Source organism: Oncorhynchus clarkii, chromosome 26, assembly GCF_045791955.1.
Source record: "Oncorhynchus clarkii lewisi isolate Uvic-CL-2024 chromosome 26, UVic_Ocla_1.0, whole genome shotgun sequence".
NCBI lineage: Eukaryota > Metazoa > Chordata > Actinopteri > Salmoniformes > Salmonidae > Oncorhynchus > Oncorhynchus clarkii.
In genome coordinates, this window is record NC_092172.1 from 36,614,195 (window position 1) to 36,639,352 (window position 25,158).

The window sequence follows — 25,158 nt, forward strand, 5'->3', positions numbered from 1 at the left end:
AACAAAAGCCTGCACACACTGACCTTCAACCTGGGCCCGTATTCACAAAGCCTCCTGAAGTAGGAGACCTGAGAGGTATACTACAAAACAGAATCAATGAGTTAAGCAGCTAACTTTGATCAACAACTAGACATAACTATAGATTTTTATGCTAAACTTAAATGTTTTATGTTAATTAGTCCATGCCCATTTGAAGCTTATCTTACAAAAAAATGTCAAGTTATTTCAGAATATTTAGGCAATTTAGCTGGCGAACTTATTGATCCTCCTTTGTAGAATAGCCGTCTGATCTTGGCTTTAGTTCATAATAAATAAGATGGGGATCTGATCCTAGACCAGCACTCCTTCTCTGAGACGCCCTAATTCAATGTATCTTTACCAACTTACCCTCAAGTCCCTTGAAGTGGTGTCTAACAGGTCATTTATTTCCTTACTCAGACTGTTTAAATCAAATGTTATTTGTCACGTGCTTCATAAACTAGTGTGGACTAAAAGTGAAATGCTTACTTACGGGACCTTCCTAACAACGCAGAGAGAAACATAGAGAAATAATAGAAAAATAAAAACAAGGAATAAATACATGAGTAATTAGAACTTGGCTATTTACATGGGGTAAGTACTGAGTCGATGTGCAGGGATTTGAGGTAGATATGCCTACTAGGAAGTGTGTGCCCTCAGGCCTGGAGAGAAGCAATAGTCATTCCACTACCTAAGAATAGTAAAGCCCACTTTACTTGCTCAAATAGCTGGCCAATCAGCCTGTTACCAAACATTGGTAAACTTTTGGAAAAAATTGTGTTTGACCAGATCCAATGATATTTTACAATAACCAAATTGATAACAGACTTTCAGCACACTTATAGGAAAGGACATTCAGCTTTTGACATTATCGATCATAGTCTGCTGCTGGAAAAAAAACGTATGTGTTATGACTTTACACCCCCTGCTATATTGTGGATAAAGATTTACCTGTCTAACAGAACACAGAGTGTGTTCTTTAATGGAAGCCTCCAACATCAAGGTAGAATCAGAGGTCTCTTCACAGTCCCCAAGTCCAGAATAGACTATGGGAGGCGCACAGTACTACATAGAGCCATGACTACATGGAACTCTATTCGACAGCAGGTAACTGTTGCCAGCAGTAGAATCAGATTTAAAAATCAGATAAAAATACAGCTGATGGAACAGCGGAGACTGTGAAGAGACACACACAAAGGTACAGACACTCGCATAAACACACAAACGCTAGCACACACTCTACACACACGTACGTTGTAATATTGTTGTATGGTGGTATATACATTTTGTATTGTAGATATGTAGTGGTGTAATAATGTTATATGATGTACTGTTTTATCTTTTGTTTTATATGTAATGTAAGTGTCTTAATGTGTTTGGACCCCAAGAAGAGTAGCTGCTGCCTTGGCAGGAACTAATGGGGATCCATAATAAACCCCAGGAAGAGTAGCTGCTGCCTTGGCAGGAACTAATGGGGATCACTAATACATACAAAATATAAATATGTACATATTGGTATGAATAAAGTAACTAGGCAACAGGATAGATAATAAACAGCAGCGTGATGAGTCAAGAGTTCATGCAAAATGGGTCAATTCAGGGGGTCTATTTAACTAACTTGGTTGTTGTCCTGGCACCACACTGCTATGTTACTGACCTCCCTATAGGCTGTCTCATCGTTCTTTGGTGATCAGGCCAACCACCGTTGTGTCGTCAACAAACTTAATGATGATGTTGGAGTCTTGCGCAACCACACAGTCGTGGAGTCATGGGGGAACAGGGAGTACAGGAGGGAACTGAGCACGCACCCCTGAGGGGCCCTCGTGTTCAAGGTCAGTGTGGCAGATGGGTTGTTGCCTGCACTCACCGCCTGGGGGCGAACAATTAGGAAGTTCAGGATCCAGTAGCATAGGGAGGTGTTCAGTCCCAGGGTCCTGAGCTTAGTGATGAGCTTGGGGGAATTATGGTGTTGAACACTGAACAATAGTGTTCCTCTTGTCCAAGTGGAGAGGGCATTGTTGAGTGCAATAGAAATTGTGTCATCTGTGGATCTGTTGGGGCGGTATGCAAATTGGTGTGAGTCCAGGGTGTCTGGGATGATGGTGTTGATGCCATGACCAGCCTTTCAAAGCATTTCTTGGCTACAGATGTGAGTGCTACGGAGCGATAATCACTTAGACAGGTTACCTTGCCGTTCTTGCGCACAGGGACTTTAGTTTTCTGCTTGAAACACATAGGTATTACAGACAGGGTCAGGGAAAGGTTGAAAATGTAATTGAAGACACTTTCCAGCTGGTCAGCACATGGTCAGAGTATGCATCCTGGTAATCAGTCTGAATGTTAACCTGTTAAAAGGTCTTACTAACATTGGCTACGGAGAGCGAGATCACCCAGTCGTCCGGAACAGCTGGTGCTCTCATGCATGGTTCAATGTTGCTTGCCTCGAAGTGAGCATAAAAGGCATTAAGCTTGTCTGCTAGGCTCACGTCCCTGGGAAGCGTCCCTGGGTTTCCCTTTGTCAGAGCCAGTGTAGTAGGATTTGATCTTAGTCTTGATGTTTTGACTGTCGGAAAACGTAGAGGGATTTCTTATGTATCTGGATTGGTGTCCTGCTCTTTGAAAGCGGCAGCTCTAGCCTTTAGCTCAATGAGGATGTTGCCTGTAATCTATGGCTTCTGGTTGGGATATGTACGTATGGTCACTGTGGGGACGACAACGTCGTCGATGCACTTATTAATGAAGCCGGTGACGGATGTGATAAACTCCTCGATGCCATCGGATGAATCCCGGGACATATTCCAGTCTATGCTGGTGAAACAGTCCTGTAGCTTAGTTTACACAGGCAGCCCAATTCTACAATTTTTGGCAAAAGATCTGATCTGATTGGTCAAAGGACCAATAATTGTCCAAAAGACCAATAATTGGGAAAAAGGTCAGAGTTTGGCTGTCTGTGAAAACGCAGCCTTGAGGAAGATCTCAATTGCATATGCCTTGCGTCCTCTCTCCTTTTTTCCTTCTCAAAACCCATTGGAGGAGAATGTCAAAGGAGCAGGACATCTGGTTTTCTCATCCAATAGCTTCTGATAAGGAAACGAGGAGAGAGGACACAAGGTGTATGGAATCTCCCATAGACTTTCAGGAATCTGAAGTGTCCTTGAGCAAGGCCTAATTAGTCTGTCAGTCAATTGCAGCCCCACCACTTGGTTTTCTATAAAGCAGAGGGATAGGGCTGGAGAAATGTAAGATCTCATTCTTTGAATGAGCTATGGATGAAATGACTGACAGCCAATAAGATCAGCGTATTTAGAAGTTATACAGGACAGTGTTTGTAACTTTTAAAACTGAATTCTTAGAATAGATTTTCTTTGCATACCATCCCCACATACAAATGAACAGGTCATAGTTTTCACCCTGTAACACTGAAACCCAATGAGGGCAAATTAGGTTAGTCTTGAAATTCCTCAGGCTTGGAATTACTCCTTAAAGGCCCCTTGCAGTTGTTTTTATATCAATATCACATTTCTGGGTAACATTTGGTACCTTACTGTAATAGATTATCCATTAAAATGGGCAAAAATGGCTTTTTATCAGAAAAATATTTCTCAAACAAGGACTGTATGGGAGTGGTCTGAGTGGGGAGGGGAAATCTGAAAACTAGCTGTTATTGACAGAGAAGTCTCCATAACAATGTGTGTTGGAACTGGAAAAGAATGAGACGTTATACAAAAACAACAGGGATGTCCACATTCATAACATTCTAGCCTTGATGTGTTGATGTCCTGTTGACTTTTACAAAGACTACAATAATTTAAGTTGTGTTACTACTAGCACATTTACAAATGTTTGGTCATTGTCTCAATATTGATCCTGTTTTGTAAAATAAGAGTGAGTGTGTTTGTCTGTGTTTCATGTTTGTGATTGCCCTCTAACTGACCACCATTTCTGTCGCCAGAGGCCCAAGCTTCCTTCGATACACATCCCTGTGTGAAAAGCTCTGATGTTGATCCAAGTTTTTCTGGGGCACCTGGTTGTGGCCCTAGGCCTGCTCCTGCCCTACCCTGTCTGTGAGGCCACCTCTCTGGGTGCAGTGGTCAATGTTGTCCCTCTAGAGAAGAGTGGAGGAAATATGGTGAGGTTACACATTGTTAATTACCAGTGCTGTCAGCTTTTAACACTGTGTATTAGGAATTTCAGGATTGACCTAAAATATGCACTGCGATAATGATAGGCTGTCTATGTTATGATGCACATGTGCACAGTATTCAAATGAATTACAAATCCATGTTGATTGGTTCTGTCACGAATATGGTCGTCACCGGTCTACTAGCTGCTACCGATCCCTTTCCCCTTTTCGTTTTGTTTGGTCTAATTGGTTTCACCTGTTCCTTGTTTTGTGTTGGGATTATTTAAGTTCAGTTAGCCCGCCTGTGTTCGGGCTTGTTTGCTGTTTTTGGTCCAGGAGTGTTCCTGTCTTTTGGATTTTCCACTGTACAGCGTATGTACCAGTGTAGTACATTTTGGAGTGTTTTACGCCTGTGTTCGGAGTCACCCTCTTTGTGCGCTGTGATTGTACAGAAAAAAAGTGTTTTTTTCCGAATCCTCTGCTCTCTGAGCCTGACTCCACACCCATCACTCTTCGAAGCCTGACAGGTTCTTGCTGTACCCCCCAGCTGTAAACACACAGCCCCTCCAGGTTACTTACTACACTGGTATTTTACAGTCTCTAGGATTTACCTGTTGTTTTCATTGTTTTTGTTTGTTTCAATTTACTTGATAAAATGGTAAATAGCCAATAAATACAGTGTGGTTTAGGCACCAATAACAGGTAGACAATGATTGTGCTGAATTCCTAAAAGCAAGTTTCTCATTGTTACCATGTAATTAATTATATGGCCCACTACACCGTGATCTCTGCCCTTCCCTGTCCTACGTTCTCCGGAGTGTGTCAGACAGGGGAAGACTGTGTCGTGCATACCACCTCGTTACCCTACACAGGACAGAAGCCCGCCTCAGGCTGGTGTGTCCGCCAATGGCAGAGGACCATTCCCAGCAACTACAAGGCCACCGTGAATGTGGGGTATGTGATTCGCTGAGAGACCTGTTATTATTATTACACTGTGACCATTTGATGTGCTTTTGTAGAACATCTATAGAATCAATACACACTGACTGGTCATGTTCAGTGCTAGCTTCTGCAACATTGAAGACCGTAAGGTTTCATGAGTTGGTTTCATAATGGTGAAAATGTTACACAAACTTGCTTCAATGCAGTTGGACATTAGATCTCCTCAGTCCTCACAATTCAGAACATTAATGTATAATGCAGTTTCATGACTGATCATTCTTACTTTATATCACATGCATTATGTTGTCTATGTGTTATAAAGCAACCATTTTGCAGGTTATGTCACACCATTTCAGGAAAAGTGAAAAACAAACATATTTATTTGACTCCCCTGTAACTGTGAATTAGGTCCAACGTGAATGTGTTTCTGTTCTTGTGGGCTGGACCCTCCAACCAGTCTAACCCATTGAGACTAAACCAGCCCCCTTAATGCAGCCTGCCTCCTCCTCTCAGGTAACTCAACTCACTGTAACCTGGACCTGAGTCTTGTACTGCACATAAAAACATTACTCTGTTTACTCTAGTCTACACATTCTCACGGTTTTGACTGTTGATATGTAGTGTGATTTATTTGGTCATGATGACTGATACATTTTGACCCTTTCCTCTTTGTCCTTCTCTCCATTCATTCCTTCCTTCCTTCCTTCCTTCCTTCCTTCCTTCCTTCCTTCCTTCCTTCTTTCCTTCCTCAGCACCGTTATCCCTTTCCATACTTTTTTCTTTCTCCTCTGTATCTCATCCCGATTGTCAAGCTCTTCGGTTCCGCCACAGCCTCTTCAAGTCTCTCAAAACAGGGTCCCAGTCCTCAAACTGCCTGTGTGTCTGACTTTTTGTTTGTAAGATACACTACTGTCCAAAAGTTTGGGGTCACTTAGAAATGTCCTTATTTTTGAAAGAAAAGCTCAAATTGATCAGAAATGCAGTGTAGACATTGTTAATGTTAAAATGACTATTGTAGCTGGAAATGGCTGATTTTTAATGGAATATCTACACAGGCGTACAGAGGCCCATTATCAGCAACCATCACTCACTCCTGTGTTCCAATGGCACGTTGTGTTAGCTAATCCAAGTTTATAATTTTAAAAGGCTAATTGATCATTAGAAAACCCTTTTGCAATTATGTTAGCACAGCTGAAAACTGTTGTTCTGATTAAAGAAGCAATAAACTGGCCTTCTTTAGACTAGTTGAGTATCTGGAGCATCAGCATTTGCGGGTTCGATTACAGGCTCAAAATGGCCAGAAACAAAGAACTTTATTCTGAAACTCGTCAGTCTATTCTTGTTCTGAGAAATGAAGGCTATTCCATGCGAGAAATTGCCAAACTGAATATCTCGTACAACGCTGTGTACTACTCCCTTCACAGAACAGCGCAAACTGGCTCTAACCAGAATAGAAATACGAGTGGGAGGCCCCCGGGTCACAACTGAGCAAGAGGATAAGTACATTAGAGTGTCTAGTTTGAGAAACAGATGCCTCAAAAGTCCTCAACTGGCAGCTTCATTAAATAGTACCCGCAAAACACGAGTCTCAACGTCAACAGTGAAGAGGCGACTCAAGGATGCTGGCCTTCTTCTTGCAAAGAAAAAGACATATCTCAGACTGGCCAATAAAAATAAAATATTAAGATGGGCAAAAGAACACAGACACTGGACAGAGGAACTCTGTCTAGAAGGACAGCATCCCGGAGTCGCCTCTTCACTGTTGACGTTGAGACTGGTGTTTTGCTGGTACTATTTAATGATGCTGCCAGGAGGAATATATATATATATATATATAATAAAGTGGGGAGAAAAACTATGTATGATGTTAACTGAGTGTGTATTCTTGTGTCAGGGCTCGTGTGAACTGCCCACATCACTTCCCACTGACGGTGAAGGACCTGGATGGGGACACAGTGCTCTGTCGCTTTGCCCAGGCTGACCTTGGAGAATGCCTTGACTGCCCCCAGTACAACTTTATGAAGATGGAGGAGGTGAGTCGTAACTTATCTGTGTCTTTGTGTTAGTCCACACAGCAGTGACTGTTACGATGCCCCAAACCGCCAACAAAAGGAGAAAGAGAACCGTGTAGATTTCATTCCTATCCAGAGAAATATCACACATGAATTACTATCCAGAGAAATATCACACATGAATTCCTATCCAGAGAAATATCACACATGAATTCCTATCCAGAGAAATATCACACATGAATTCCTATCCAGAGAAATATCACACATGAATTCCTATCCAGAGAAATAGCAAACATGAATCGCTCATTGTGGATGCATCATGTACCATCTAAATGTGCGGGGAGGTTAAACCAGTTTAGAGTTATTTGTTGGACTTGGGTTTTTTTTAGGGCTAGACTTTCGGCTTCAGGCATGTGCTCTGTGGAAAACAAAGAACAATTGTTTTCAAATAAATGTTGATGAATTTGTTTAAATTGCTACTTCATAGGAGACGTGTACGCTGTTGTACAACGGTAAATCATCCGCTGGCCAATACTCTGTGCAGCTGATGGTGGAGGACTTTTCACGCCAAACCCAAACCAACAAACCCAAAGCACTCAGTTCCATCCCACTGCACCTGTCCCTTACAGGTGAGACTGACACACACAAACTATTTCACGCTTTATTGATGGGCCTGTTTTAGGGGGAAATGAATCAGGTATATTCTGCTGGTCTGTTCTCAATAACTATACATACTGGACTCTATAATGTAGCTGTGTTGTTCAGTCTTGGTCTGAGGCACCCTGGGATTGATTTATCAAGCGCTCTTGAAAAATACAATTTCAACACAGTAGTTAGTAATGGATGAATTACCCATATTTATGTACCGGTAGCAACATTTTATATTGAGATACACCCAAAGTTCTTGAAAAGGAGCAATCATATACAGTATGATACCTGAAGGAGGTTAAAAAGAAAGTTGTTTAAAACTAAATAACCTTAACTTTTGTCTTGTTCTTGGTTTCAGTGGAGGAGGCGTCCTCAAGCTGCACTGCTGAGCCGGTCACTACAGGACTGACACCAACAGGGGGAGCCACCATCTACGTTCTGCCCTATGAGCAGATCAACGTGTCTGTCACCTTTCATTCTGACCTAGAGAGGTGTGTTATACTACTCAACCTAGAGGTGTGTTATACTACTGAACCTAGAGGTGTGTTATACTACTGAACCTAGAGGTGTGTTATACTACTGAACCTAGAGGTGTGTTATACTACTGAACCTAGAGGTGTGTTATACTACTGAACCTAGAGGTGTGTTATACTACTGAACCTAGAGGTGTGTTATACTACTGAACCTAGAGGTGTGTTATACTACTCAACCTAGAGGTGTGTTATACTACTGAACCTAGAGGTGTGTTATACTACTGAACCTAGAGGTGTGTTATACTACTGAACCTAGAGGTGTGTTATACTACTGAACCTAGAGGTGTGTTATACTACTGAACCTAGAGGTGTGTTATACTACTGAACTTTTCCATGAGTTTCCCTCCTTTTGTGTTATGTTTCTCTCGTCTCTCTCTCTCTCTCTCTCTCAGTTGTGTGTAAAAGTTACAAACGGGTTGTTTTCAAAACTTTCATCTGGGATTTCTAATGGAGAAGTTAGTCAGTTGCTGTGCATGTTTCTACTGTGTTGACTGTGTTTGCGGTATGTCTCTTCTTCAGCGTGTCAGAAATAGTGGTGGTTGGTCCCCCTGGCCTCTTCAGGACAGCGCTGGAAACCAAGGGTTCTCTGGCCACCATGAATCTCACATGGGTCCGGAGCCCCAGTAACATGCCCCCTCTTTTGCCCCTTTGTTTCCTGGCCAACACCAACAGGTAACTTTTTGTCAACAACCAATAATGTTTTGGCATATGTTATAACCAACCTGTCTGATGTACTTTACACAACCTTTTTTCTTCACAGTTTGCAGTCTGAACCCAGATGTGTGTGGCTTTACCAAAGTAAGGGCAAGAACAATCACAGTTCTTCCACTGTGTGTGTGTGTGTGTGTGTGTGTGTGTGTTGCGTGTGTGTGTGTGTGTTGCGTGTGTGCATCTGTCCGAGAGTAAGCATGGTGAAAGGATCGTTTCTTAGTTGTTTACAGTGGTGAAAGGATCGTTTCTTAGTTGTTTACAGTGGTGAAAGGATCGTTTCGTAGTTGTTTACAGTGGTGAAAGGATTGTTTCTTAGTTGTTTACAGTGGTGAAAGGATCGTTTCTTAGTTGTTTACAGTGGTGAAAGGATTGTTTCTTAGTTGTTTACAGTGGTGAAAGGATCGTTTCTTAGTTGTTTACAGTGGTGAAAGGATCGTTTCTTAGTTGTTTACAGTGGTGAAAGGATCGTTTCTTAGTTGTTTACAGTGGTGAAAGGATTGTTTCTTAGTTGTTTACAGTGGTGAAAGGATCGTTTCGTAGTTGTTTACAGTGAACAAATATGTTCATAATATACACATTTTTTTCTGTTCCAGGACAGATGGAGACCTTTCCCACTGGAACAGGTATAGAACACACTGTGTAGTTGATATCCATGGCTGGCTGGCTGGCTGGCTGGCTGACCTACCCTAACCCTTACCCTAACCCAGGTTCCTATCCAGATCCCTCCTCTCTTCACCATAACCCTAACCCAGGTTCCTATCCAGATCCCTCCTCTCTTCACCATAACCCTAACCCAGGTTCCTATCCAGATCCCTCCTCTCTTCACCATAACCCTAACCCAGGTTCCTATCCAGATCCCTCCTCTCTTCACCATAACCCTAACCCAGGTTCCTATCCAGATCCCTCCTCTCTTCACCATAACCCTAACCCAGGTTCCTATCCAGATCCCTCCCCATACACTGATACATCACACTCTTTTTCTTCTTTATTCATGTTTTGTTTAGTCTGATATTTTGTTTTGAGTCCTTTATTTTTGTTTTTCTTTTCATTTATACAATTTTGTTCCTTAAAAAGCTCTATGTGCCATGTATGATTATTATTTCTGTCTCCTTCCATAGCTGACATGTGGGAAGACTGAGATGCATCTGGTTCTCCCCATTTCCACCCTGAAGAACCTGGTTGTGTCAGAGCTCCAGCTCAACCATCCTTCCTGTAGTGTCACGTCCAACTCCACCCATGTGATGGCCCGCATCTCTCTGACTGGCTGCGGCACTAAGAGAGTGGTACGAGACTCCGCCCACTGTATCAAAAGCAAAACTTACCACTTACCACCACTTTATTTTAAGAATGTGAAATGTCAGAATAATAGTAGAGAGAATTATTTATTTCAGCTTTTATTTCTTTCATCACATTCCCAGTGGGTCAGAAATTTACATACACTCAGTTAGTATTTGGTAGCATTGCCTTTAAATTGTTTAACTTGGGTCAAACGTTTCGGGTAGCCTTCCACAAGATTCCCACAGTAAGTTGGGTGAATTTTGGCCCATTCCTCCTGACAGAGCTGGTGTAACTGAGTCAGGTTTGTAGGCCTCCTTGCTTGCACACGCTTTTTCAGTTCTGCCCACAAATGTTCTATAGGATTGAGGTCAGGGCTTTGTGATGGCCACTCCAATACCTTGACATTGTTGTCCTAAAGCCATTTTGCCACAACTTTGGAAGTACATTTGTTGTCATTGTCCATTTGGAAGACCCATTTACGACCAATCTTTAACTTAGGTCTTGAGATGTTGCTTCAATATATCCACATAATTTTCCTTCTCATGATGCCCTCTATTGTGAAGTGCACCAGTCCCTCCTGTAGCAAAGCACACCCACAACATGATGCTGCCACCCCCATGTTTCACGGTTGGGATGTTGTTCTTCGGCTTGCAAGCCCCCCCCCTTTTTCCTCCAAACATAACGATGGTCATTATGGCCAAACAGTTATATTTTTGTTTCATCAGACTAGAGGACATTTCTCCAAAAAGTACGATCTTTGTCCCCATGTGCAGTTGCAAACCGTAGTCTGGCTTTTTTTTTTTTATGGCGGTTTTGGAGCAGTGACTTCTTCCTTGCTGAGCAGCCATTCAGGTTATGTCGATATAAGATTTGTTTTACCGTGTATATAGATACTTTTGTACCTGTTTCCTCCAGAATCTTCACAAGGTCCTTTGCTGTTGTTCTGGGATTGATTTGCACTTTTCGCACCAAAGTACGTTCATCTCTAGGAGACAGAAGGTGTCTCCTTCCTGATCGGTATGACGGCTGCATGGTCCCATGGTGTTTATACTTGCGTACTATTGTTTGTACAGTTGAACGTGGTACCTTCAGGCGTTTGGAAATTGCTCCCAAGGATGAACCAGACTTGTGGAGGTCTACAATATTTTTTCTGAGGTCTTGGCTGATTTCTTTTGATTTTCCCATGATGTCAAGCAAAGAGGCACTGAGTTTGAAGGTAGGCCTTGAAATACATCCACATTTACACCTCCAGTTGACTCAAATGATGTCAATTAGCCTATCAGAAGCTTCTAAAGCCATGACATCATTTTCTGGAATTTTCCAAGCTGTTTAAAGGCACAGTCAACTTAGTGTATGTAAACTTCTGACCCACTGGAATTGTTATACAGTGAATTATAAGTGAAATAATCTGTCTGTAACAAATTGTTGGAAAAATGACTTGTGTCATGCACAAAGTAGATGTCCTAACCGACTTGCCAAAACTATAGTTTGTTAACAAGAAATTTGTGGAGTGGTTGAAAAACTAGTTTTAATGACTCCAACCTAAGTGTATGTAAACTTCCGACTTCCACTGTATGTGTTCTTGCAAGTAGAAAAAACATGTTGACCCAGCCTACTTGCAGAGAAATGTCAATTCCATCCTCTTCTCATGTTGACGAAACAGTCTATGATTCTGTCATACAGTACATGCTTTTAGTTTTTGTTGTCCTAGGCTACCTGGCTAAAATACTTGCTCGCTAGCCTAACTTTCATGTAATGATGAGCCAGCTAGTTAACATTAGCCTACTACATTTAGCTACATATTGAACTTACATGCTCTCAGGCCGGGGACACAATGTATGGTTGGTTGGATAAGAATCACTGTTATAATCATTGGCCAGTAAGGATAATTAAGTAAAACTACAATTCCAAATCTCTATCTTCATCTATGGCTAATTTAAGAACGGGACAATTTTAGCTAGCTAGCTAGCCACTCGAGGACAACAATGCAACAAGATGCAACAAATCCATTTTTTTCTGTCAATAACGTTTTGCTCTCGATGTGATGTGATTGGTGTGAAGCCAATTCCAAACTGGCCTCTCTGGACCTTTTATTTTTGGTGTGCCAGGACCATTCACAGTTTTGAGCTCACTCAGTTTAGCTCAACGCTGATTGGCTATCATTTTATACTTTTTTTATCAAGGGAGACCAACTGCTTCCTGGTTTCCCTTGCGTTTAATACTACGGGCGGCAACAATGTCATACTTTTTTTAACCAGACAGCATCAGGTAGATGGGCTACACATACAGAGTCAGAGGAATGCTGTTTCGCTCGCTCGGATGCTGTCACCGGTGAGATACAGAACGTTCAGTCTCTTGCGAATTGAAGGAAAATTATGAAACTCAGAGATGAAAGATATATCATTTTATATGTTTTTTTCTTGGTCAGTTTTTTGAGGAAGCCTGGCTTCCCTTTGCATACATGAATGCACGCCACTGCTCCTTCCATAAATCAGTTTTAACAGACTGTCTGCTGTGATGTGTGAACGAACCAGAATATCCACACATGATCCTGTTCCTTTTCTCCTCAGCACTCTGGTTCAGAGATGGTGTACACCAACACCCTGCGAAGTGTACGCAACACTGTCATCAGTCGGCAGCCCACCCTGATTATGTCGCTCGCCTGCCGTTTCCCCGGCGTCGAGGCCAAGGGCCCGCGGTATGCCATCAACATGCCGTCGGAGCAGGAGACCTTCGGCATCATCAAGTTCTGGTTGGAGTTCTACCGGCCTGGGGAGGGGCCCATGGCTAACAGAACTAAAATCCCCAAGTTCCGCCACCTCCTCCCTTTCTCACAGCGTGTCCGTCGAGAGACGTCGGTCCGCACCGCGAGCAGGCTGGACACACTGGACCTGCATGTGTTCTCCAACACCTCTCTGGACAGGGCAGAGCTGATGGTGGGCAAGTGCATGGAGTCCGAGACAGAAGACATGGCTGACAGCCACTGTATCCTGGATCAGGGGTCAGTGATAGTTTTCTGACATTTTTACCCAATCTTAATTATTTGTTATTACCCCAAATGGAGTACTTGGGTTTTTAATTCAAGCTCTACAATAAGCCATATGAACTAAACAATGCATGGAATTCAGAAAACTGTCCATTTAACTCAGTTGAGGTGAAAGCAATTTGTCAAGTCGCTATGAAATGGATAGTTTACTGAGATTGCCTCTGTTTTGAAACCGCTTCTCTCACATACATTAAAAACATGAAATGTCTTCCTTCTTTCTCAGGTGTTCGGCTGGAAATGGAACCCTGGAGATTCTGACTTCAACCCCCACTGTCAGGGTATACCGAATCAACCTGAGCACTTACAAAACTAAAGGAACCACGGTGTGTCTTTCTGGCCATGTATCTCTCTTCGGGAATATGAAGGGTGCTCCCATTTGTCTCTCGGGCATCCGGAACCTGCCAACATGACTATCCAGTTGAGCTAAAGCCCAGGGACTAAAAATAAATAAACTAACTAGTGCCTATATCCCATACTTAAGCAATAATGCACGAGGGGTTGTGCATATATATAGCCAATATACCAAGGCTAAGGGCTGTTCTTATGCACAACGCAACGCAGAGTGCCTGGATACAGTCGTTAGCCGTGGTATATTGACCATATACCACAAACAGCAGAGGTTCCTTATTGCTATTATAAACTGGTTACCAATGTAATTAGAGCAGTAAAAATAAATGTTTTGTCCTACCTGTGGTATACGGTCTGATATACCACAGCTGATCATGCAATCAGCATTCAGGGCTCGAAACTCCCAGTTTATAATATTTAATTTAAAACATGTTTTATTATTGTTATTACTGATTTATCCACTTCAATCCATGTGTCAGTCTGCCACTATGTGTTTGTCCCTTTCAGCTCTGTTTGAATAACAGTATATGTCCATCTGAAAGGCCATCAAATGTGTATAATGCTCATTTCAAATTCTCACAATATGTTTCTCCAAGATTTTTGTGGTCTTGGGTCCGACTCTCTCTAACAACGTTAGCCTATATGATCACATATAGTGTAACAATCAGTAGTACAAGTGTTGCATGTGTAGTTGATCGTGTCTCTTGTCGTCTGCAGATGTACGTGGAGTGTACAGTGTATCTCTGTGTCACCACGAGGCCCTCTCAGAAGTGTCCTGATCAGTGTGACAGGGCCAGCAGCAACCAGGTAATGGTTGACAACGTGTTGACCAGGAGCTACACCGTCCGCTCCGGCCCTGTTAGCCTCGTACCCACCACCGCTGCACTGGCAACTACCACTGTGGTCCCAGCAACCACCCCCACTGGTACCATTAGTGCAACAGCAGCACCAACTGCAACAGCCTCAAATGGTAGGATTTGTAAACTTAGCTGTAGCTTCAATTTATCTTTGGGGGCTTTAGCCCGGCAGTATTCCAACCGATAGGGAAAAGATGACCAGCACTTACCAATAAAGTAGAACTAACCAGTGATATTTACCCTCAATTGGATTCTCTCCTCTACTTTCTCCTACTCTAGCTCCGACTGAGGACTCAAACATGGCAGTGGGCGTGGTCTTGGCTGTCATTCATGTCTTACTTCAAGGCCTGCTTCATCACTGAAGAGAGCAAGGCTTATAATTCCAATGTTGTTCAATTGTAGCTCTCGTGAATTACTGCATACTAATTTACATCATAAGAATCCAATGGAATTAATGATATTACACTTCTTACATTGAATGGGTCGTTTTCAAGATAATTATTTTGTACAGTAAAACTACCCATGGTGGTTTCTACATTTTCTCTGAGGACATAGGTAGACAGACATACATTGCATCAAAACTCGAAATTTGTGCATGTAAAGCACGAAACACAGAGAATCTCACTGCTGAAAGGTACTTATCACAGCGGGTGGCATTCCTTATCTTGCTAGAGCAAAAGCGGTAGCTGCTGCGTGCCAACCTGGTAGCGAGGAACCTACGGCTTCTAGTCAGTGGCCAACAACCTGATTTTGAGCCAATCAGAGGTTCGTCATTAGTTACCACAGCCACAAAGTCATAAACCTAAAATTTGATTTTAAACTCAAACTTAACCACACTGCTAACATTATGCCTAACCATAACCTTAAATTAAGACCAGAAAGCAAATGTTTGTTTTCATTAATTGTTATGATGTAGACAATTTTGGACTTTGCGGTAACTAGTGGAAACCCAATCAGAGAGCACCAACCCCCACGTTGGGGAGCCAACAACGGGGAAAAAAAGAGAGGGCAGTTTTCCGCACATCCTCGGATGAGCCAGTCACACTTCATATGCAATGTGGGCTATGGGATGGAAACTAACTAAATGCACAGACACAATACTCAATTATTCCTCCAAGCTAGCTAACCAACCACTGTAGTTAGTATTGACATTGTATGTAAATAACAATGGATTCGCTAGTGTCCATGAAACAGCTGCCTGTGTCAGTTGCCGAGTTGTGCAGTTAGCTGCCTAACTTTAGCTACCAAACGTTAGCTAGCTAAACTTTTGGCTATGGACTAGTACTTTGGGATTATGGAGAGTGAATAAAATTGTTTCTTCTTCACTTTAGGTAGTTATCTAGCTGTGGCCATCTGGCTAGTAGCAACATAAACACAGATGTCTGGTAATCTAGACCATAAACAAGACGCACGGATATGCATTGCCAAACAACGCTACTGCCACCTTCTGGTTTGGAGTATTTTAAAAGTGAGTGTGTGACGACTTCCAAGGTCTTTGTTATGTGATCACAAAAGAGTGACTGCCGACACTGTTCAGAGTTTCTAAATACATTCGGGAGGCAAATGTTTGACAATTTTACCAGGCAAACGTTTGACAATCTTACTGGAGTGTCTGAGCTTTAGCTATTTTTAACTGCTGTTTATAACTATTTTCGTCCAAAAATCCTGTTCAAAATGTAATCCTGGATATGAACATAAAGTAATTGTTTAAAATTTGACCTGGTCGTGCATGCACTGTAAAAAATATAAATAAAATATAGTTTCAACTAATTATTATTAAGTAACTGGTTCCACAGCCTTTTTTTGTTTACTCAACTTTTCGGTCCAAGTGTGACCTGAACAACAAAAAATTACTCAAACTTAACTCCAATTTGACAAGAATTCAGTCAACTTAAAATGTGTTTTCTCAACTTGTCTCATATGTTCATTCAGCTATAAATTATTATTTGGGCAACCATATTTTACACATTTTTACATACAAAAGCGCTGATTGTGTTTGTAACTAGTTCCACAATATTTTTTTTAGGTAAGATGCCCAAATAACATTTGAGAACACACAAAGACTGACTTGAAGTACACTGCTCGAAAAAATAAAGGGAGCACTAAAATAACACATCCTAGATCTGAATGAATGAAATATTCTTATTAAATATTTTTTCTTTACATAGTTGAATGTGCTGACAACAAAATCACACAAAAATGATCAATGGAAATCAAATTTGTCAACCCATAGAGGTCTGGATTTGGAGTCACACAAAATGAAAGTGGAAAACCACACTACAGGCTGATCCAACTTTGATGTAATGTCTTTAAAATGAGGCTCAGTAGTGTGTGTGTGGCCTCCATGTGCCTGTATGACCTCCCTACAATGCCTGGGCATGCTCCTGATGAGGTGGCGGATGGTCTCCTGAGGGATCTCCTCCCAGACCTGGACTAAAGCATCCGCCAACTCCTGGACAGTCTGTGGTGCAACGTGGCATTGGTGGATGGAGCGAGACATGATGTCCCAGATGTGCTCAATTGGATTCAGGTCTGGGGAACGGGCGGGCCAGTCCATAGCATCAATGCCTTCCTCTTGCAGGAACTGCTAAGTCACTCCAGCCACATGAGGTCTAGCATTGTCTTGCATTAGGAGGAACCCAGGGCCAACCGCACCAGCATATGGTCTCACAATGTGTCTGAGGATCTCATCTCGGTACCTAATGGCAGTCAGGCTACCTCTGGCGAGCACATGGAGGGCTGTGCGGCCTCCCAAAGAAATGCCACCCCACACCATGACTGACCCACCGCCAAACCGGTCATGGTGGAGGATGTTGCAGGCAGCAGAACGTTCTCCACGGCGTCTCCAGACTGTCACATGTGCTCAGTGTGAACCTGCTTTCATCTGTGAAGAGCACAGGGCGCCAGTGGCGAATCTGCCAATATTGGTGTTCTCTGGCAAATGCCAAACGTCCTGCATGGTGTTGGGCTGTAAGCACAACCCCCACCTGTGGACGTCGGGCCCTCATGGAGTCTGTTTCTGACCGTTTGAGCAGACACATGCACATTTGTGGCCTGCTGGAGGTCATTTTGCAGGGCTCTGGCAGTGCTCCTCCTGCTCCTCCTTGCACAAAGGTGGAGGTAGCGGTCCTGCTGCTGGATTGTTGCCCTCCTACGGCCTCCTCCACGTCTCCTGATGTACTGGCCTGTCTCCTGGTAGCGCCTCCATGCTCTGGACACTACGCTGACAGACACAGCAAACTTTCTTGCCACAGCTCGCATTGATGTGCCATCCTGGATGAGCTGCAATACCTGAGCCACTTGTGTGGGTTGTAGACTCCGTCTCATGCTACCACTAGAGTGAAAGCACTGCCAGCATTCAAAAGTGACCAAAACATCAGCCAGGAAGCATAGGAACTGAGAAGTGGTCTGTGGTCACCACCTGCAGAACCACTCCTTTATTGGGGGTGTCTTGCTAATTGCCTATAATTTCCACCTGTTGTCTATTCCATTTGCACAACAGCATGTGAAAGTTATTGTCAATCAGTGTTGCTTCCTAAGTGGACATTTTGATTTCACAGAAGTGTGATTGACTTGGAGTTACATTGTGTTGTTTAAGTGTTTCCTTTATTTTTTTGAGCAGTGTAGTATATCTTAATTGGATGTTGGCATGCACACTTTTGTGGGAATGTATCAAAAGTGGACTAATGAATATAGGGGGGGGGGGGGGGGGGGGTTGAGTAAAATTATCCTGCAATTAGCAAATTATACTCAATTTTATTTTTAAACTGCCGTTGACACATATTTACAAGAGTTTCCTCCACTGTTAAGTGAAATTGAAAGGTTTTCAAAGTTGTTTTTCTTGTTTTTTTAACAACCTTTCTAATAACTCCCAACGAATACCAATCAAATGTATTTATAAAGCCATCAACAGTTGTCACATCATTACAGTAACCCGGCCTTAACTAATCAATATTATTGATACTACTCCCGCCCCACGTTTACTACAAACATAGATCGTGCTTATGTACGCACAAAGACGACTCCTGCTGGGGCTTTAGTTCATCTGGCTATCAAATCAAATCAAATTTCAAATCAAATTTATTTATATAGCCCTTCGTACATCAGCTGATATCTCAAAGTGCTGTACAGAAACCCAGCCTAAAACCCCAAACAGCAAGCAATGCAGGTGTAGAAGCACGGTGGCTAGGAAAAACTCCCTAGAAAGGCCAAAACCTAGGAAGAAACCTAGAGAGGAACCAGGCTATGTGGGGTGGCCAGTCCTCTTCTGGCTGTGCCGGGTGGAGATTATAACAGAACATGGTCAAGATGTTCAAATGTTCATAATTGACCAGCATGGTCGAATAATAATAAGGCAGAACAGTTGAAACTGGAGCAGCAGCACATTCAGGTGGACTGGGGACAGCAAGGAGTCATCATGTCAGGTATTCCTGGGGCATGGTCCTAGGGCTCAGGTCCTCCGAGAGAGAGAAAGAAAGAGAGAATTAGAGAGAGCATATGTGGGATGGCCAGTCCTCTTCTGGCTGTGCCGGGTGGAGATTATAACAGAACATGGCCAAGATGTTCAAATGTTCATAAATGACCAGCATGGTCGAATAATAATAAGGCAGAACAGTTGAAAGAAACTGGAGCAGCAGCACGGCCAGGTGGACTGGTGACAGCAAGGAGTCATCATGTCAGGTAGTCCTGGGGCATGGTCCTAGGGCTCAGGTCCTCCGAGAGAGAGAAAGAGAGAATTAGAGAACGCACACTTAGATTCACACAGGACACCGAATAGGACAGGAGAAGTACTCCAGATATAACAAACTGACCCTAGCCCCCCGACACATAAACTACTGCAGCATAAATACTATCAGTCTTCAGGTGCAAGGACAAACCAGGTCTGATACGCAGTTGGTCACAAAAAGGCGTATTGGTCTCCTACTACCGCTGAAATAGTGTTAATCCTCAGGAATTTCACTTAATTCAAACATTTTATACCTATGAAACATAAACCCTCTGACTGACTACCAGATTCTCCGAAGTCATTCGTAAGAATATGTAATTTACTATTTGGAAAAGCACCAGAAGTAAGCACCTTTTATAGTATTGCTTTGGTTATAACTGATTTGTGAAGCATCTATAGTCTGGTTCATAAATACTATATGTTGTGCTTATGAAGTCGTTGAGCACTATAATACCTATGCATGAATTGGTGTGTTTATGCGGTTGTGCTGTATCCCCGTGTCAAGATACGACAAGAAAGTAGCGTATTATGTTCATACAGGTATAGTAGCTATATTTATTACATTATCATCGAGTTTATGGTTATATATATATATGATATTTTGTAGTCAATGGTAAAAAAAAGTTTGCGGAGGTCTAAAAATGCCTGTAAGTAACATTTTTTCCTTGATCTGAGTGACTGGAAATCTGACCAATGAAGTTCCGTTGCTATTGTTTCCTCTGTTGAAGAGTTGCCAATTATCATTTAGAATGGGAGGAGACTAGGCCGCCCTCATTGGAACCACGCCTCTGTTCAAGGAGCGTACTAGCCACAGGGATTGTTGTTAGCGGGTTTGCTAGCAGGGGCAGTTCTTCTTTGACATTTCAATTGGAATATGCACCCTCAATCTTGATACGGTTTAACTGGCGAATTTTTGTCATTTGACTGAGAAAATCCAAATTTGGTTCGACAAGTTGTTATTGGTCTCAGTCAGTTGAGGTGAGTTTTATCTCTCAAGCTAACGTTAGCTAGCTAACTAAGCCCATTTGAAGCAAAACTAAATGGCGCTAGCTACGTGCTGTTACAGCAAGTTGCTACATAACCTTGTCAGACAGATGCATCAATACATCTCAGAAAATGTTATCTTTCTGCTGGCAGACTGAGTCTTTAAACATTAACGATGCCTGCTTTAGCATGTCGAAAATGTCGCTAATGTTCGCTGGCTAATGTGTTTTTGACGATTAGCTAGCTACAGTAGTTCCATGAGCTAGTGAACAGCATCGTACAACAGTAGTTGGCTAGCTAAACATTTAGATAGGATTCGGACAAATTAACGACTAACTAGCTAATCGTGAAAAACACATTTATCCAGCGAAAAACAGTATTTGCTACAGTATTGAGATAATGTTAGCAAGGACAGTTGTTGTGCTACCTAACGTTAGTCGAATCACTGGGTTTCATGATGATGACGTTCGAACATGGCTGGTTAGCGTAAAGCCACAATGTGTTGCTAGCAGTAGCTTACTAAAAAGACCACCGGGAAGTCAACCATCCCTTGTTAGCTAGCGTTAACTGAAATCTATTTTTAATTGACATTTTCGTTATTACGGCAGCTAAGGCTAACGCGTTAGTTAAAAATGAAAAGGCGAATAGTTAACAGTACTCTGTAGATTATTTGACCTGACACGCTCGTACATTTAGCCACACAAGTTCGGGCGCGCACGACTCCGCTAGCAGTGGATGGCGTCAGGCCCTCTCTTGGCAGAGGGGGAGGGGAATGGGCAGGTCTTATGGCTGGTTTAGAAGCTAACCGCTAGCCAGTTAACATCTCACTGTTAGCTTGTGGATTGTCTTTGGGACGTGTCGCCACCGCTAAATAAGAAACATACATTTAATTGGATTAGATTTATGCATGTGTTCCCTAGCCATATTCCATATGTTGGTTTACCATCTTGAGTGATGAGAGTAACGTTACTTCCTAGTTATCTTAGCAAGCACGCTAACTAAATAAATGGTTGAATAACGTTGTCCAGTCGGTATCTTGCCAATGCGTCCCTCGTCCCTACACACTGTAGTTAGCTACATAGTAATCTATGTATTGTCCACTAAAGCAGTCAATGCGAATTCTAGCTCATATTCTGGTCAAACATCCTTCTTTGTGTCGTACTGAATTCTCCAGCCTTGTTGAGGGGGGGGGGGGGGGCTACCACTCTCCCTCCAAAGTGATCACAATAACGTTCATATCATCACATTTTTTCAAATATAGCCACTAGTTGTGGGTGAGACAGAAACTGGAGAATCCCATAAATGTGTGCCACAGAGTCTGAAATGTGCTAAATGACTGTATCCATCTTGGAATTCGCAGTTGTGTCAGGGTGACTATCGATTTATCAATCAAATATGCCTAAATGTTAACTGTGTTGTACCTGTGCCTCCTAGCTCTTTTGAGTATGAATATACAATGAAGCGGCGTGCGGAGGATCAGGAACCAGTATTTGCGTCCCAGCAGCAGCGTCGCCCCCCAGTCCCGGGTACTGCGGAGGGCTTCCAGCACCGCGTCCTAGCCCCAGCCGTGTACGAGGCCGTCACCGACAACATGCAGCCTTCCCCCGGCATCCAATACTCCATCCCCCAGGGTTACCAGGTATGGGAACTGTTGCCATATCTCTTTAATCTAGATGAGAGCATGTTGCACAGAAAATAATAATTTTGCTAGACTCTACAATGCATTAATTTATAAGTGCCAATTAACCAGCAAACTGTAGCTTCTGTATTTGCCTTTTTCAAGGCTTTGTTTACTATTTTACCACAGGCAGAATGCTGATATTTGACTGAATCTTGTCCTCCAGGTTCCCACAATGCCCCAGAACTCCAGTGGTCATGGACATGCCTCTAGTCCCGCTGCACTTGTTGGGCCCCACCCCCACAGTCCAGCTGTCCAATCACAGGGGGTGGTCCAGAGCCATGCCCATCCTTTGGCCCCTATGGCCCCCTCACAGGGTGCCCAGTTCCAGCGACTCAAGGTGCATTTTTCATATGTATACATTTTATTGAATGTACAAAAGAGATGAAAAATAAGCACATGTACTAAATACAGAATAAAATAGAGGTATGATGGACTCAATTAGGACCTGTTGATTTCAAAGCATGGTAGATAATAGGGCTGGGAGTTGCCAGGGATACAATATCATCACCATATTTAGGTACCGATGTGTATTGCGATTCTATATGTATTCTGTCATTGTATTGCTATTCCACATTACAAACATTGCTCACTGTATGGCTGCTGCAGAGGGACGAGAGCCATGGGAAAATTAGTTTTGATCAGTCATGGAAATAAAAGTGCTGAAAACAAGCTATGAAGGAGAAGTACTGGAGTATAGGGATCCAGAATGGAGCAGCGGTCTAAGGCACTGCATCGCTACAGACCCGGGTTCCATTCCGGGCTGTATCACCACCAGCCGTGATCGGAGTCCCATAGGGTGGTGCACAATTAGCCCATCATCTTCCTGGTTAGGGGAGGGTTTGGATGGGGTAGGCCGTCATTGTAAATAAGAATTTGTTCTTAACTGACTTGCCTGGTTAAATAAAGGTTAAATACCTTTTTTAAGGTGGTTCAGCCAACTAGTGCAAAAATAATATTGGGATATTGTCAAAATGATAGGATATATCATCCAAAATAATATCCCTATGTGTAACTGTATTGAGCCCCCCCATCACTAGTAGATAATGCAGCAATGAGACTAGTCAACAATTAAAGTATGGAGCTCATTGGGATGTTTTCATTATCTTGATCAATGCCCACTTCATCTCCTTATACCTTTGAAAACATTGTTTGACTGGCATAACTGTGTTTGTAGGTTGAAGATGCTCTGTCTTACTTGGATCAAGTGAAACTGCAGTTTGGGAATCAGCCTCAAGTCTACAACGACTTCCTTGACATCATGAAAGAGTTCAAGTCACAGAGGTCAGTTACAATTTAGTTTGTTTTTCTAAGCAAACACTGTAAACATCCATGTAAGCCGTGAACTCTTGCTGCAGGAAGACATTCCATGTGTTTGAGGGGATCAGTTTGAGCAAGACGAGGTGGGGAATCACTAATCTTGATCACATAATTAGTAGTTATTTGAGAAGCAAAGTGATTTGTAGATCAGTGATTCTGCACAGTCTAACTACCATGTAGTCAGTCTTAAACACGCACATTTACTTTCACAGCATCGACACTCCAGGTGTGATCAGCCGTGTCTCCCAGCTCTTCAAGGGCCACCCAGACCTCATCATGGGATTCAACACCTTCCTGCCGCCGGGCTACAAGATCGAGGTCCAGACCAACGAGCAGGTCAACGTGACCACACCAGGACAGATCCACTACATCACCCCGCACGGCATCTCTGTCCAGAACCTCCCCGTTACGGGGCCACCCAGCCAGCCGGTGCCCCATCATCACCAGGCCCTGCAGCTGCCCAGTGGACCCCCCACCAGCACCGCCACAGCCAGCACTGCTCTACCCACCCAGCCTACACCGGCCAAGACCAGCAAGGTTCCAGCTCACTAAGACCCCTTTCCTTTGTTGTGTCATTCTTTGCCAGAACCTCTTCTCAAGTTCTTTGTTTCTGCGTGTTTAGTTTCCTTTTGGAGATTTGAACCACAAGTCATTGGCTTATTTCTTCATTTGTTATGTAAACATGTATTCATTTACTTATTACTGTATAGTTGCGTATGTAAATATAGTATTCAACTGTTTTATCTGTATGTGCTGATGTACACTACCATTCAAACGTTTGGGGTCACTTAGAAATTTCCTTGGTTTTGAAAGAAAATCACATTTTTTTTTGTCCATTAAAATAACATATAAAATTGATCATAAACAGTGTAGACATTGTTAATGTTGTAAATGACTATTGTAGCTGGAAACGGCTAATGGAATAACTTCATAGGCGTACAGAGATCCATTATCAACAACCATCACTCCTGTGTTCCAATGGCACGTTGTGTTAGCTAATCCAAGTTAATCATTTTAAAAGGCTAATTGGTCATTAGAAAACCCTTTTGAAATTGTTAGCACAGCTGAAAACTGTTCTGATTAAAGAAGCAATAAAACTGGCCTGGAGCATTAGCGGGTTCAATTACAGGCTCAAAATGGTCAGAAACAAAGTCCTTTCTTCTGAAACTCGTCAGTCTATTCTTGTTCTGAGAAATGAAGGCTATTCCACGTGAGAAATTGCCAAGAAACTGAAGATCTCATACAACGCTGTGTACTACTCCCTTCACAGAACAGCGCAAACTGGCCCTAACCAGAATAGAAATAGGAATGGGAGGCCCCGGTGCACAACTGAGCAAGAGGACAAGTACATTAGGGTTTCTTGTTTGAGAAACAGACGCCTCACAAGTCCTCAACTGGCAGCGTCATTAAATAGTACCAGCAAAACACCACTCTCAACGTCAACAGTGAAGAGGCGACTCCGGGATGCTGGCCTTCTAGGCAGAGTTCCTCTGTAAAATGTCTGTTCTTTTGTCCAGCTTAATCTTTTATTTTTATTGGCCAGTCTGAGAGATGGCTTTTTCTTTGCAACTCTGCCTAGAATGCCAGCATCCCGAAGTTGCCTCTTCGCTGTTGACGTTGACTAGTGTTTTGCGGGTACTATTTAATGAAGCTGCCAGTTGAGGACTTGAAGCGTCTGTTTCTCAAACTAGACACTAATGTACTTGTCCTCTTGCTCAGTTGTGCCCCGGGGCCTCCCACTCCTTCTATTCTGTTTAGAGCCATTTTGCACTGTTCTGTGAAGGGAGTCGTACATAGCGTTGTACGGGATCTTCAGTTTCTTGGCAATTTCTCACATGAAATAGCCTTCATTTCTCAGAACAAGAATAGACTGACGAGTTTCAGAAGAAAGGACTTTGTTTCTGACCATTTTGAGCCTGTAATCGAGCCCACAA

At 42.8% G+C, this 25,158-nt stretch overlaps 1 protein-coding gene across 3 annotated transcripts in view; it reads left to right on the forward strand.

Annotated features, from left to right (window-relative positions):
* Nucleotides 1-19,882: 19,882 nt before the first annotated feature.
* Nucleotides 19,883-25,158, forward strand: part of LOC139384512 (paired amphipathic helix protein Sin3a-like) — a 320,209-nt gene continuing 314,933 nt past the window's right edge. For all 3 annotated transcript variants that reach the window (XR_011628868.1, XM_071129339.1, XM_071129341.1), the window contains exons 1-2: nucleotides 19,883-20,220; nucleotides 21,661-21,865. Coding sequence is in view for 2 of the 3 variants with exons in the window: in XM_071129339.1 (XP_070985440.1) it covers nucleotides 21,683-21,865 (183 nt within the window). In the remaining variant the exon portion in view is untranslated. The remainder of the gene's footprint in view (nucleotides 20,221-21,660; nucleotides 21,866-25,158) is intronic.